The sequence below is a fragment of the Lepidochelys kempii genome, chromosome 13 (genome assembly GCF_965140285.1).
Source record: "Lepidochelys kempii isolate rLepKem1 chromosome 13, rLepKem1.hap1, whole genome shotgun sequence".
NCBI lineage: Eukaryota > Metazoa > Chordata > Testudines > Cheloniidae > Lepidochelys > Lepidochelys kempii.
The window spans coordinates 39007689-39023060 of record NC_136392.1 but is presented as its reverse complement, the minus strand read 5'-3'; the positions used below and the strand labels follow the sequence as shown (position 1 = coordinate 39023060).

Below are 15372 nucleotides of genomic sequence, written 5' to 3'. Positions count from 1 at the left end.
CTGTTCTGCCCTGGGGTCCGGAATTGCTGTTGGTGGGTCTGGTCGCGGTATGGCCACCCTTACTTCTGCCCTGCCTTCAGAGCTGGGCGGCCGGAGCACGGCGACTGTTGGCCAGGCACCCAGCTCTGAAGGCAGCGCCCTGCCAGCAGCAGCCCAGAAGTAAGGGTGGTAATACCAAACCAGGCCACCCTTCCGTCTGGGCTGCTGCTGGCCGCGGCTCTGCCTTCAGAGCTGGGATCCCAGCCAACAGTCATAGACTCATAGAATATCAGGGTTGGAAGGGACCTCAGGAGGTCATCTAGTCCAACCCCCTGCTCAAAGCAGGACCAATCCCCAATTTTTGCCCAGCTTCCTAAATGGCCCCCTCAAGGATTGAACTCACAACCCTGGGGTTAGCAGGCCAATGCTCAAACCACTGAGCTATCCCTCATATAACCAGTTGCTGCTTTCCAGCCACCCAGCTCTGAAGGCAGGGCCACTGCCAGCAACCGCACAGAAGTAAGGGTAGCAGTACCACAAACTCCCCCTGCAATAACCTCATGACCCGCCCCGCCAGCTCCTTTTTGAGTCAGGACCCCGACAATTACAACACTATGAAATTTCAGATTTAAATAGCTGAAATCATAAAACTGACAATTTTTAAAATCCTATGCATGTGAAATTGAATAAAATGGACTGTGAATTTGGTAAGGCCCTAGTAATCAAACAGAGGAAGGGATTTAGGGAACTGGCTTCTATTCCCAGATCTCCCACAGACTCCCTCTGTCACCTTGGGGAAGCCACGTCATCTCTCCAGGCCTCAGTTTCCCCATCTGTTCAAGAACAGTACTGATGCTCACTTCACACTGGAGAGCTGAGGAGGGCTGGACTCTCATTGTGAGGCGTGTGGGGAATATTTCTGCCTTATAAAGGACCAGAGTCTCCTTTCAGCATCACTTGCACAAAACCAGAGCTAGTCCTCTGGAGTTGCTCCAGGTTTACACTGGAGCAGCCGAGGTCAGAATCCCATTTCTCGTGTTTTTCCTCCATCGCTCGGACACCACTTCACAATGGAAAGTTAAAGGGCGAGAGAAGGTCTGCGACAGGCCCACGGTCCCACAGCAGCTGGGAATAGAACCTCAGAGTCCTGACTCCTTTCCCAGTGAATTGGCCACTGGGCCAGGCAGCCATCAGGCCACAGAGGGAGGTGGATGGACGGATGTAGGTAGATCAGTGGCCGGTTTTCAGAGTTTTCCCTTTTGATGGTTTCTCTCATATTCTCTTCCTTTTTCCAGCGACCCGCACAGCCCCCTCCGTCTTCCCCCTGGTTCCCTGCTGCAGCAAGACCGGCAATGTGCCCCCGGACACCAGCTTGGCCTGCCTCGTAACTGGCTATTTGCCATCACCAGTGGACATCAAGTGGAATTCTGGCCAAGTGACCAAGGGGGTCAAAACTTTCCCAGAGGTGACGATGAGCAATGGGCTCCACACCCAGAGCAGCCTGCTGATCCCCTCCGACAGTTCCCAGCAGGGCGACCCCTACCAGTGCGACGTGACGCATCAAGGCACAGGGAAGACAGTGTCCGGGAAGTTCCCTCAGGAATGTAAGACATGCGGCGGGGGGAGGAGGGGGCAGCCAGGCTGAGATTTTCAAAGTGCCTAGAGGGTCTGGGAGCCAGTTAATCTTAATCCACATCCCGTAGGTGCCTCTGGAAAAATCTCACCCTGCAAGAGTGGGGAAAGTTTGGCCCCGTGTTGAAACACACTGAGCCCCGGTGCTTTGTCATTGCAGAACTCCCGCCCCCAGCGCCCCTCTCCGTGGGCCCCTGAATGAGGCAAACCTCAGGGTGAAATGTACCCCTGGGCAGAGACCTATGTTCCACTAAAGGGGAGGTTTTTCAGTCCTGCCTAAAGGATTTAGGCACCCATTTCCCATGGGAACGTGGCATGTAAATCCCTCAGGCACCTTGGGAAATCTTAGACACGCAGCTGGTCTGAAATGGCACCTAAGCCTCATGCTGCCCTTCTGTACAGGGGAAATCTTCGGCTCACTGCCTTACTCCCTCACCCTCACCCAAACCCAAACCCAGACCCAGACTCCTCCCACTGGGGGGGTAGAACAAAGCCCATTCGCTCCTTCAGTCCAAAGGCCAGGTTTGTTCACACACAAGGACTCAAAGCAAAACCAGTGGAACTCAGAGCACAGGCTCCCAGCCACCCGGGGCCCCCCCAGCGTTCAGCCGGCTGGATGGGGAGCACATGCCCCCTTTCCCACAAGGTCCCCTTTCCCGCATGGTTCCTAGCCCTCCTGCCTGGTCCGCATCTAGAGATTTCCCCCTCAGGTGCTTTCCTCAGCACTGAGCCAGAAGCTTTCCCTTATATAGACTGCAGCAAGCAGCCCCATGAAACTCCAATTCCCAGCAACCACTGGCCCTAACGGGGCTACACCCCCTTACAAGCTAGCACTCGCTTACACCTCTTTGTCATGGAGCTGTGTGTGTTCCTTGCACTCCGGCTGTTCTCGGGCATCTTTTGAAATGGATACAACCCCAGAGCAGCAAACCTAGGCATTCTGGGGTCAGAACTTGAACGGGTGTAAATCGACTGATCTCCACGGAAGTCAGTGGCCCTGTGCTGACTTACATCAGCTGAGCATTTGACCCTTTTTCCATAATCAGACACAGTCAGTCCTCTCCCAGGTTTTCTTCTGATGCCATGTCATGCTCTACAGCACCACAGTCCCCCTTAAACAGGACATTAATTAAGGAAAAGAAGTTCAAAGAAACACAGCTCAAGTTCCAGCTTTGTCCCTGCTGTTTACCAAGAAGAACACACTCCATGCAGCACGTGCAGAAAGAATGCACGGAAGCATTTAATATTTGCCTAAATGATTTAAGGGCCCTGTTCCCATTTGTTTTAATCCCTTACATGGCTGTGAAGTTAATCCCTAGAGGCTGAATAAAGTACGCAGTGTAAACACAGCACAAGAATGTGGGGTTTTTGCCAGTGCTGGGAGGACTGTAGAGTTAGCACTCTCTCGGGAAGGGGAGTGGGGATCTACAGAGAGTGACGCTGGACTGTGTTTTCCCCTCTCTCTGCTCTCAGTGTGTGGTTCGGCAATGCCACCCCACGTTCACCTCCTGGTCCCCACCTGCGAGGACAGCGCCACAGAGAGCCAGCTGGAGCTGGTTTGCCTCCTCCTGAGCTTCAGACCCGGGAAAGCCGACGTGAAATGGCTGGTGAATGGAAAGGAGAGGAGCCCCCCCACCCCAGCCTTTTCCTCTGCAATGGGCACAGATGGCTCCTACATGGGACAGAGCCGCATGACCGTCACCAGGCAGAGCTGGGAGACGGGGGACGTCTACACCTGTCAAGTGACCCACCCAACAGTGGGAACAGAGCTCTCCATGCACAACACCAGCAAGTGCTTGGGTGAGGGGCTACGCCTGTGCATGGTGGGGAGGTGGGGTGGAGAGTTACTCAGAAACCAGCCCTGCCTAAGGGTAGGTGGGACTGCACCTAGACCCCAGTGTGATGGGAGACATAGGAGTACCATAGAGAAATTGATACTGTTGGTGGATGGGAAGAGAAAGAGATATAATGGGGGGATGGACGGATGGGATGGATACTACCAGGGTTCTGATGGAGGTGGATGGATGGATAGATTAGACTAGATTTCGATAGTCTTTTTCTGCCTTTCCACATTATTTATGCTGGTCAATGACATCTCTTTGCATTTCTCAGCCTGCCTCAGAAGTTCACTTGACCCAACCATCTACTTAACCAAACCCTCCTATGAAGACGTCATCAAAAATTCTGGTCATGTTACCTGTCTAGTTTTGGGTTATGACTTAGCAGCCAGCAGAATCGCATGGAAAGTGGATGGGCAAGTCAGTCCTGCGGCGAAGACAGAAACTCTCAAGAAGAACAGCAATGGGACCACCAGCCTGGTCAGTTCTCACCCTGTGTCACTGGCCCAATGGGGACAAGGCACCATATTTACCTGCAAAGTGACCACACTCTGTTCTGGAGACCTAACCCAGGACATAACCCTGAGCAATGCAGGTGAGTAGCCTTGGCATCTCAAAGGGAAAGGCAAACTCCAGTCACTGTTAATTGGGATTAGAGGGTGAAACTCACCCCGCAGAAGTCCTAGGCAGCCTCTAAGACCCAGTTAACCCCCCGACACGTAGGACTTTAGTGGAGCCTAGGCCCTCAGCACAGGGGTGTATTTCAGCCGTAATTAATATTTTCCCTGTGAATCTCTCATTCAGGGGATCACCATTAATATCCAGTTGAGAGGTTTTCCCAGTACTCACTGTCTTCTTATGATTGAATGTCAGCTCCTCTAAGAATTTCACTCCCCTGGCTCCCTGGGATCTGGGGATGTGGCCTGTGAGGGACTTAGTGTCCTATTTGTGACTCTGATCTGATGTGCGTAAGTACTTCTTACCTCTGGAAATCAGGCTGGTGCTTGTTGCCCAGCATTTGGCCTTTCAGGGATATTTCTGGTGAGAATCTCTAATGGAGTCCAGTGGAGTTAGGTGCCCAAATCCCATTGAAATACCCAAGGTGTCCAAATCCCTTGGCTAGCCTTTGAAAATCTCAATTGTATTGAATTTTGCTGTGAGCATTTGAAAGAGGGAAGAGGCTCCATCTGAGTGAGCAAATGGGTTGGTGACCCAATGTCATGATGATGCATGGTGGAGACTTGGGGTGAAGAGGAGATCATGTGGTTCAAGGTTTGGGGTGAGGGTTCAGGTTTGGAACGCAGGAATAGCTCAAAGCCCCATGTCCATCTGCATTACTGTAAAACCAAGCTGAGGATAAAGATCAGGAGGAGGATGAAGACTGAGATGAAGATGATGTCAATGACAATGAAGAAGGAAATGAAGATGCTGAAGGAGAAAAAAAGAAAGAACGTTAGAATGCTGGAGAAGATGAAGATAAGGAGGAAGGAAGTGATTATGAAGACAAGGGAGGTGAAGAAGATGAATATGATGATGGTGATGAAGACGAAGATGAAGATGATGATGTTAAGTTGCCATTTAAGGGTGAGGGGAAGGCTCAGGACTTCATTTGAATCTTTGGGTGAAGGTCATGGGCCTTTGAGTTTCAAGGGAGATGATGCTCAAGGGTTGAGTTTTTATTTTGCTTAGTCTAGCTTCACATCTATCCTGAACAACTGCCCTCCCTGGCCCCTTCACACAGTGATAGCTGCTGAATCTCAGTCCTTAACTTAGACATGCAAACCAAGTCTTATTCTTCTCTTGCCCCTTTTCCTTTTCATTTAGGCATCAGTAAGAAGGAGCCCTCCGTCACCATCTCCCGAGCCTACCATGAAGACATTTCTGGGAACAGAGTCTCCTTGACTCTCATCTGCGAAGCTAGTGGCTTTTACCCTGAAGAGATCAGCATCTCATGGTTAAAGAACAACTCCCCGGAACTCAAGTCCAGTTACAACAATGGCCCTGTGTCAGGAAGTGGCACTTTCTCTGCCTACAGTGTCCTGAAGGTTGACAAAAGTAGAGGAGCAGTAAATTACACCTGTGTGGTGCATCACCCGGCCATGGAAGAGCCCAAGAGAGTTGTGGAAAAGGTGTCCCTCGGTAAGTGGATTCTCAGAGGCAGGTGTTAATTTGGGGATGTCCACATGCTTTCTTATCCCAGCCAATGGCATGAACAACTGCATGACTCCATGTGAGCCCTGGTGGGAGGGGTGCAATGAAGGATTTATCTCTCCATTATGATGCCATATTTGGTGAAACGAAGAACTGCAAGATTTATTGCAACCTGAGCTGGGTAGGGAATGTCCCCTCTACTCCAGTGCAGGAAATTTACCTTTTCCCCCAAGGCACTATCCAGTCTGAAATGCCCCAAGCAATGGGGATCCCAACCCACCCCTTGAGGAGATGATTCCACAGCCTTACGGACCCCATCACCACTAAAGGAAGTGCAGGAAAACTGTCCTAATTGCAAGAGGGAATTTCAGGGTGGGAGCAGAATGTAATCTCATTGGGCTGTGATTTGGCCAAGATATTGGGGTGGACACTCTTGCTCTTGGGGAAAGTTCACAGAGGTCTTTCATGGTTGGGAGGTGGTTCCCTGAAAAATTTCTTTCCTTCTTAACCATGGATCCCTCTGGGAGTTGTTTGCTTCACACTTAGACATGGATTCTCATGGTGGAAGATTCACAGTTTTGTCCTTCTGGTCCCTTCTTATTTCTCAAATTTGTTGTCAGCACATTGGAAATGCCTTCGTGGATCTGCAGCCATGACAGGCACCCAATTAAAATCTGTTCTCAAGGGAAACGTGAGCTGGGGTGGGGCAGATTCCATATCGGATTCAGAAGCTGATGAGTGCATACAAGCACAGGAAAGAAACCCCTCAGCTCCATTGCCCCACAGTGTGGCTTGGGCATCCATATGAATGTGGAGTCCCAACTCCAACAGCATGTACTTTACAAGGCTAATCTCATGAGCGACACCAGGCATATCCTTCATACATTGTTCGATAGAGCAGACATCAGACTCTAGGGTGCACTTCAAAGGCAACAACTCCAAACACCCCACACAACTGAACGGCGATGCTCCCGTTCAGCTCGGTAGGTGCACACACCCATTGCACATTTTGGATTTGTTGGTGACTGTGGCACTCTAGGATACAGCATGAGGCTCTTTCTTTCCCACCTTCCTTGATGCTCCTGCATGTTGCCTCATGAAGACTACCCCTTCCTTTCTTTCGCTAACCCTCCTGAGGGATTGCTATCGCTCCACGCAGGTGAGTCAGCCCTTTCCTAACCTGTTTATACACATCTACTCTATTTTCCCTTTTGCTCAGCCTGGCTGCTATCAGATTAAGCTCTGGGTTTTTTTGCAGCCCCAACCAATCCACAAACACCCACAGTTGAACTCCTGCAGTCCATAGACTTGGAGAAGAAAACTGTGACATTGAAGTGTATTGCATATGACTACAGGCCCAAAGGAGTAACAATCAAGTGGCAAGGAAAGCTACACCCTGCAAGCGAGCAAAGGATGGAGGATGGTACATACAGAGCCAGCTTTGAAACAACTATGGACAAATGGGACGAAGAGGCAAATTACACGTGTGAGGTGGAGCATAAAGAGACAGGGGGAAAGGTGACCAAGAAGACCGTCGGCAAAGGTGAACTAGAGAATGATCTACTGTAACACCAATATTTATATTCCTGGTGATGTGATAAAGGCCTAAATGTGCCAGTTGGCTGATTCAGAGCGTCAAGGAGAGAAGATACAGGAATGGATGGACCAGTCATGGATAGGATGTGGGGATGTTGAGCTACATTGCCACATAGTCTTAGTATGGTAGCAAGGCTAGGTTACCAAACTAAACAGGCTAATGGGTGCATTCCAGCATGGCAATTCTTATCTCTTCTGGAGTAAAAGGTGACAGGGGTCATTGAATGGATGGATTTGGATGGAGAGAGAGAGATGAGCTGTATGGGGATAGATAGCTAGACAGATGGACAGACAGACAGATGGATGATTCTGGAGGGTTTCTGTCAGCACCCCACCGTGACTCTGTTTCTCCAAGCAGACTGGATGCTCCCCAGTGCCCCCACAGTGACACTCCACATCCTGCCTGCCTGCCCGAGCCCAGGAGCCAGTGACACTGTTGCCTTGCTCTGTTCCGCCAGTGGCTACTACCCCCGGGGCCTGCAGCTGACCTGGCAGGCGGGTGGGAAGGAGAGAGAGGGCACCCAGGCTGGACTCCTCCAGGGGAAAGATGGAAGATTCAGCTCCTCCAGCAACCTGACCATGTCCCAGGCAGAGTGGGATGAGCTGGGGGAGTACAGCTGCCATGTGACCCACCCTGGGACTGGTAGCACCCAGCTCAGCACTACCAGCAAGTGTGCAGGTGAGTCAGCTCCCCTAATGCCCCCTGGATCCCTCCCCTTCCCCCCACCTGCTCCCCCTCCACTCCCTGACCCCCTCTCCCCTCCCTACTCCCCCACCCCCTCACCTTCTGCAGCCCCCTCTGCTCTCCACCCTGATCCCCCCATCCCTTCCCACTTTGCACCCCCTACCCCATCTGCAGCAGGCCTGGTCTACTCCTCCCTGCTCCCCAAACTCCTCATTGCTCCCCCTGGCATCCCTGTCCCCCGACCCTTCCCTGATTCTGCTCTGCACCCCTCACCCTACCCCAAGCAGCTCCCTCAACCTCTCCCCCATCCCTTCCCTCCCTGCAGCCTCTCCCCACCACCACACCATGTGAAGGACATGTCTACCTTTCTTCTCCACTCCAGCCTGTCAGGGGAGCATCCCCCTGCCAATCCTGTACCTCCTCAAGCCATCCCTGGAAGCCTTGCTCACTCGAGGCGAAGCCCTCCTGACTTGCCTGGCAGTGGGCTATGAGCTGGGCCAAGCAAGACTCACCTGGGAGCTGGACGGTGCCAACTGGACTGCCAATGCCACCGTGGGAGAAGCCAAAAATCACAGCAACCAGACCCAGAGTCTCCTGAGCCACCTAGCCATCCCCAGGGGAGTCTGGGACTCCGGGAGAAGCATCCTCTGTAGAGTGACTCATCCCTGCTCGCTGTTCAAGGGCATGGAGGAGACCATCCAGAAGTTCAGGGGTGAGAGAAGGAGAAGGGACTCAAACAATAATCAGTGACTTTGCCCTAATGCTTTATAGGGGGTAGGGACAGGGACCCCTCCCACTCCTTACTGAAATACAGCCACCCACGGGAAGGGGTCAGGTACTATAAGCCCCAGAGAGAGAGAGATGCAGTCATATGATGGATAGATGGATGTATGCAGGGATGAATGTCATTGGATGGATGGATGGATGGATGGATGGATGGATGGATGGATGGATGGATGGATGGATGGATGGGGCATTGCATGGATGGCTGGATGGATGGATGGTTGGGACATTGCATGGATGGATGGATGGATATTTATGGGGATAAATAGTTAGAGAAGAGGAAGAATAGATAGGTAGATGACAACCAATCAGAAAGGATAGAGAGAGTCCAACACCCCAAATTCTGTAGCACAGCTCCCCCTAGTACAGAGCTGGCAAATGAGCCATTTAATGTCCCCTACTTGGTTCTGGATCAGAGATGGGACCCACAAGAGGGGAAAGACCCCATTTCCCATTCCCCACCCCCTGAGCCAGCCAATCCCCTGCCCTGGAGCCGGGTCAGAGCCGCTGCCCCCAAGAGGGGAGAGGCTCCATATCCAATTCCCCAACTCCATTGACTTCAGGGTTTCAAGTCAGTCTTGATGAACTCACATTGCACTTCCCCTCCATACAGGTGCCAGCATAGCCAAGGCTCCTTCAGTATCCCTCGTTATCCCATCGCCAGCACAACCCAGCCCCAATGCTGAGGTGTGGCTCACCTGTGAGGTCTCTGATTTCTTCCCATCTGAATTGCTCATTGAATGGAAAAGGGACAACCACAGCATTGAGCCCTCTGGATACATTACTCTTCCCCCAGTGGCTAAAGAGAGGAATTCAACCTTCTCTACCCAAAGCTACCTGAAAATCCCAGTGTCTCAGTGGGAAAGTGGGGCTGTATATACCTGCTTGGTAGGCCATGAGTCCTTGCCGTCTATGCACTACACCAGCAGGACTGTGTTAGGTGAGTCTAGATGCCAGAAAGAATTCCCTAGCAGTGGGAAGAAGTGGTGGGCTCTGTAAGTCTGGGGAACCATTTTCCCTAAGGGAAGGGAGAATCCATTTCTCGGGATTTTTAAAACTAGGACTGGGTGGCCCTCCCTGGGGAAATCGACTCGAAGGAACAATTCAGTAATGACTTTTCATCTCAGTATGATGATACTGTGGAGGGATATGAGGGTGCAGATTGTGAGCTCGTGATATCTCATCATGATATGGTGATGTCTAGCTTCACACCCCTGCACTGTGGTGTTGCTGTGGGATGTAGCTGCATTGCGACATGGTGGCTTTATGGCACAGAGTAATTTCACACCAGCATGGCACGATTTATGCTGCATAGAAACGGGACACACTATCAGGACATACTTTGTCATGATGTGCTGTTATTATGTCACAGCAAGATCTCACTTTGTCACATCATCATATTTTGTCATGACATTGCTATTTTTTCATTATGTGGTGATACATAGACATGAGTTGTGATGTCTTGTCATCACGGGATGGTGTCTCATCATGACTTGGTGATGATTTCTGGTGGTTTATTGTATACTGCACTGTAGTGATATGCTTTTTTTTTTTTGTTGTATGATGTCTTGTCATGAGATGCTGATATTTTGGCCTGCTAGGATTATACTTTTGTTAATGTTTTGCTGTAACCTGGCAGTGTTCTGTCATGACCGTGATTATTCCTGATGCCATGACCTGTCGCCTTGATGCTGTGTTGTGAAATGTTGATGTCTGACTGTGGCAAAATAAAGATGCCCCAGGATGCACTGATGCTGCATCTCAACATGACGCGGTAGTATCATGGAACAGTGTTTGTACCGCATCTCAGCATGGCGTGAATGCACCATGATTCAGCATTTGCACTGCCCCTTGATACAAAATGATGGAAAAATTGTGTCACAGTTTAGTTATGTGTGTTTGCGCGGCAGCTCAACACTATGCAGTCATTTCATGACATAGTGTTTGCATGACACCTTGACATGACCTGGTTGCATAGCAGCATCTGCATTGTAGCATGACATGAGACAGTTCCCTTGCCACGGGCCCACGGTTTGCGTTGCATCATAGTATCATACGATTGTGTCATGACTCAGCATTTGCATCATAACATGACATGATGCAATCAGGTGTCACTATGGAGCATTGGCATTGCAACCTAAGGATCACCACATTATGATGATAATCCCCCAGAGCCATAGGGAGGCATGGTCTGCACTTTCAGAGTTTGCATCTGAAGAGCTTGGTGGTTAGAGATTTCCACTGAAAGCTAAATCCTTCACCATCCTTGCCTTTTCCTTCTACACAACACTCACATTTCTAGGTGTAATTACAGTTCACCTTCTCTTCAGCTTCCTAGCTTCCCCACCTTCAGCATCCTCCCCCCATCCTTCTGCATAAATTAAATTGCAACAAAAAGCCAACCCTTTGTTTCAGATTTCCTGGAGCCATCTCCCCCAACAGTCACAGTCTTCCACGCACCAGACATAGGTGGGCATGAGAATCTGACCTGCTTTGCCACCGGCTTCTACCCAAAGCACCTAGACATGCAATGGACTTTCAACAAGCAGCACCTCAACTGCAGCTCTCCCTCCTCTCCAACAGCCCTGGGAGATGGGAGGTTCCAGCAGAGCTGTCAGCTGGTGCTCAGGGCAGCCGAATATAGCACGCTGAAAGCCTACACCTGCACTGTGATCCATAGCTCCACTAACACGACCCTGGAGAAGGCACTGCACTCTACTGGTAAGCACTGAGCAGGACTTAGCTCCGCAGGCTGAGATATTCCATGCTTCCTAGAGGATTTAGGTGACATTTATGGAAGTTGTGTGTCCAAAATCTCTTCCTCCTTCTTGGGTATCTTTTCTCTGGCCACAGCTTCCTGTCATTGTCCCCTTCTCAACAGTGCCCAAACTCACATTCATGAAGGTTGCCCCCTTTTTGCAACTTTCATCTCATTTCTCTCCATTTAGATCTAGGAATATTCCCCTAATTTCTCTGTATGCATGTCATCAGCAAAGATTGTTTGTCAATTCTCAGTCATGAATTGTCCAGCATCAGTAGTCATCTTGCAATTATCATCCGTCAGTACTCATATGTCAGTTCTCACTTACCAAAAGTCGATTCTCAATTATCAATCATTAAGTATTGAAAATCAATTCTCAGTCATCATTTGTCAATTCTTAGTTATGAATTGCCAAGTATTAAAAGTCCATTCTCAGTTATCATCTATCAATTCTTAGCTATTAGTTGTTGGACATCGAAAGTCAATTCTCAATGATCAGCTTTCAGTTCTCAGTTTCAGAGAAGACTACAAGAATGATTAAAGAATTAGAGTGATGTTTATTCTACTTATCTTGACAAAGAGAAGGTTAATGGGTAGGGCCCTACCAAATTCACAGTCCATTTTTGTAAATTTCACAGTCATCGAATTTTTAAAATCTTGAATTTCATGGTTTCAAATATTTAAATCTTAAATTTCATGCTGTTGTAACAAAGGATGAATATGTATTTAAATCCAGTAAAATATAAACAGGTAAAGCCCTTAAGTGAGCATTTCTCAAACTCGGGGTCCCGGCCCAAGAGGGGTTTGCAGTATTGCTTCTGTGCTGCCTTCAGAGCTGGGCAGCCAGAAAGCAGCTGTCCAGACACCCAGCTCTGAAAGCAGGGCAGAAGTAAGAGCGGCAATCCCTCAATCCCCCTACAATAGCTTTGCAGTCCCTTTTGTGTCAGGATCCCCAATTTGAGAAACATTATGTACATCTGTATACTTTTACCCTATAGTATAGTATAGGTAAAAGTATACAAAAGACCAGGGGAGACCAGATTTCATGGTCTGTGATGTATTTTTCATGGCCATGAATTTGGTAGGGCCCTATTAATGGGTGATTTAATCACCGTTTATAAATAGCTACATATGGAAAAAATTGATAATAGAGGGCTCTAAATTTAGTAGACAAAGGTATAACAAAATGAAAATATCTGGAAGTTGAAGTTAGACAAATTCAGACTGGAAATAATGTATACATTGTGGGTAATTAACCAATGGAAAAAGTTGCCATAGGCTATGGATTCTCCATGACTGGCAATATTTAGATCAAAACAGGATGTTTTTCTAAACGATCTACTCTAGTTCATGCAGTAAGTAACTCAGGGAAGTTCTCTGGCCTGTGTTATGCTGGAGGTCAGACTAGATGATCACAATGGTCTCTTCTGGCCTTAGATCTATGAATCTATGAATGTGTGACACAGAAACCCAGTAGGAGCTGAGCAGCTCAGAAAAAACATACCCTACACTCTAAACTTTAAGGACCCATAATCTGAAAATCCCCCACTGATTGGGCAGATAGCATTATGTGTGATCACTTCCTTGATGGTTGGCTCTACAGGCTGCTGGGAACCAGAATTGCTGTCCACCTACATACAGCCGCCATCTTTGAAAGAGCTTTTCATGAACAAGATGGCTGCTGTGACATGCAAGACCTCCCTGGCCAATGCCAGCATCAGTTGGACGATGGACGGTGAGCTGGCGGACCTGGGAGCTGTGAGGATGGAGCAACTCAACGGCAGCATCTGGCTGCAAAGTTGGCTGCAGGTCAACCTGAGTGAATGGAACTCCACTGAGACCGTCAGATGCCAGATCAAGAGTGACCTGTCGGAGCATGTGCTGGGCATCAGCCCAAAGAATGGTGAGGACTTAGGGGAAAGGTCAGAGACTGGCCTCCCAGAAGGACCCTGGATTCACTGGAGCTATCCAAAGTCACACAGGAAAATAGCCCATGGGAATGTTCAATTAGCTGGGAATGGATCACTGGGGACTGGCTGGATGATAGACTGTAGGGTTGTGGTTAAGGTTACGTGATTAGCTGGGGATGGACTCTAGGGTTAGGGTTAAAGTTAGGGCACTAGCTAAGAATAGATTTTAGAGTTAAGCATAAGTGAGCAGCTAGGGATGAATTATAGGGTTAGGGTTCATTTTAGAGTGCAAGATGGGGATGGACTGTCAGGGAGAACCCTGCATTGGCTGGGGAATGGACTGTAGGTTTAGGGTTGGTGATAAGGAACTAGATGGGGATAGACTGTAGGGTTAAGCATTGCAATTTCTAAGTCCCTTTGTGCATCCAGGCCTCAGATCCAGGCCTGCAGTGATGGATGACAGTATTAGATAGATAGATAGATAGATAGATAGATAGATAGATAGATAGATAGATAGATAGATAGATAGATAGATAGATATGGGTGAGGGGGAGAGAGAGGGAGTGAAGGAGTGCTATCATCTAATAATGAATGGTAAATTAGCCTTGAATTGACCACCTTATCTGGTAAGCACTTTCTTAGTGCCTTGGAATCAAAGCCACCTTGAATGACTTTGTTGACCCATGATACTTTATATTCAATTATGCCATTCTTGTGCTCTCTCTCCCCACCGCGCTCCTCCAATGCTGCAGGTTCCCTGAAGGCTCCAGCTGTCTACCTTCTGCCCCCATCCTCAGAGGAAATCTGCAGCAACCAAAACCTCACTCTTCACTGCATCGTCAAAGACTTCTACCCCAGTGAGATCTCCATCTGGTGGCAAGAGAAGACAGCCCAGACTGAGGTCGACATCCCGGCTGATAACGAGAACCACGACTGTGACCATAACAGCCATCAGTGCTCAGTGATCAGCAAGCTTGAGGTGTCCAGGAGCAAATGGATTCTGGGGACTTCCTACAGCTGTCTAGTCGCCCACCTCTCCTCTGAAGGGATTATAGCAAGAAGTGCCAATGTCCATACTGGTAAAACACATCTTAGTTGCTTCATTAGTGCCCCATAATCCACTCTGCACCTCAACCTAAAGATTCCTCTGTTGACTGTCCCCCACTCCTTCCAATTTGGCCTCTGGCTATTCCCTATGTGTGTTTCCTTTGACTCAGTCTCAATGAAGACATCATTCGCCTGCCTTCTTTCTGTACATTTCACAAGCCTATTAAAACGATAACCCAACTGCACCCATGGGAAATTTTGCTCTTATTTATGGTCTCCTACCTCTTCTCCTGCAAGTATCTGGATGATATGACGCAAAAGGATGGAGAAGAATTTATTATTATGTTATTATTAATTATTAATATTATTATTATTATTGAAATGTCTAGAGGCGCCTATCACAAACTGAGGCCATGTTGTGTCAGTTACACTAAACACACCTATAATCAATAGTCTAGTTGGGGTAAACCCAGGTAAACTCAGTTTACTCCCTTCTCACTAGGAGAATACGGAGTTTAGGTTAGGTTAGCTTACTCATTTCAGTTTTTACCACTACACCACTGCCTATAATAGAAATATAGTCTATGCTTACTGTATATCTATGCCTACTCTCTTAGGATCAGATTTTCAAAGGTATTTCAGTGCCTAACTCTCACTGATTTCAAAGACCTTTGAGGACCTGGGCCTAGGTGGCTAGGCACCTAACTTCAACTGAAATCAATCTATCTATTTCTTTAAGCACCTAATTATATTTAAGACCCTGTCCCTTATTATTTAGCAGATTTTCAAAGATTCCTTGGATATATGGATACCCAATTACCATTCATTATGAGGACTGGACATCCAAGTACCTTAGAAAAGTTTGAAAATCCCACACTAATGGGATAACTGAGGGAAGAAGGATTTACTTGTGGTAAAGACATTGGTCAGGGACTCCTGGGTTCTTTTCCTCTCTCTGCCACAGTGTTGCCTTTGGGACATTGGGCAAGT

The 15372-nt window shown here is 48.5% G+C and overlaps 2 gene segments (V, D, J or C); both read left to right on the top strand.

Moving 5' to 3' along the window:
* The window catches only part of LOC140896669 (Ig gamma-1 chain C region-like), a 75998-nt gene that overhangs the window by 31402 nt on the left and 29224 nt on the right, over positions 1-15372 (top strand).
* LOC140896666 (immunoglobulin heavy constant mu-like) overlaps positions 1-15372 on the top strand; it is a 49081-nt gene that overhangs the window by 28983 nt on the left and 4726 nt on the right. The window contains 7 exon segments of the C gene segment in view: positions 1275-1583; positions 3085-3411; positions 3724-4044; positions 5274-5588; positions 11080-11385; positions 13029-13328; positions 14088-14414. Of these exon segments, the coding sequence occupies positions 1275-1583; positions 3085-3411; positions 3724-4044; positions 5274-5588; positions 11080-11385; positions 13029-13328; positions 14088-14414 (2205 nt within the window).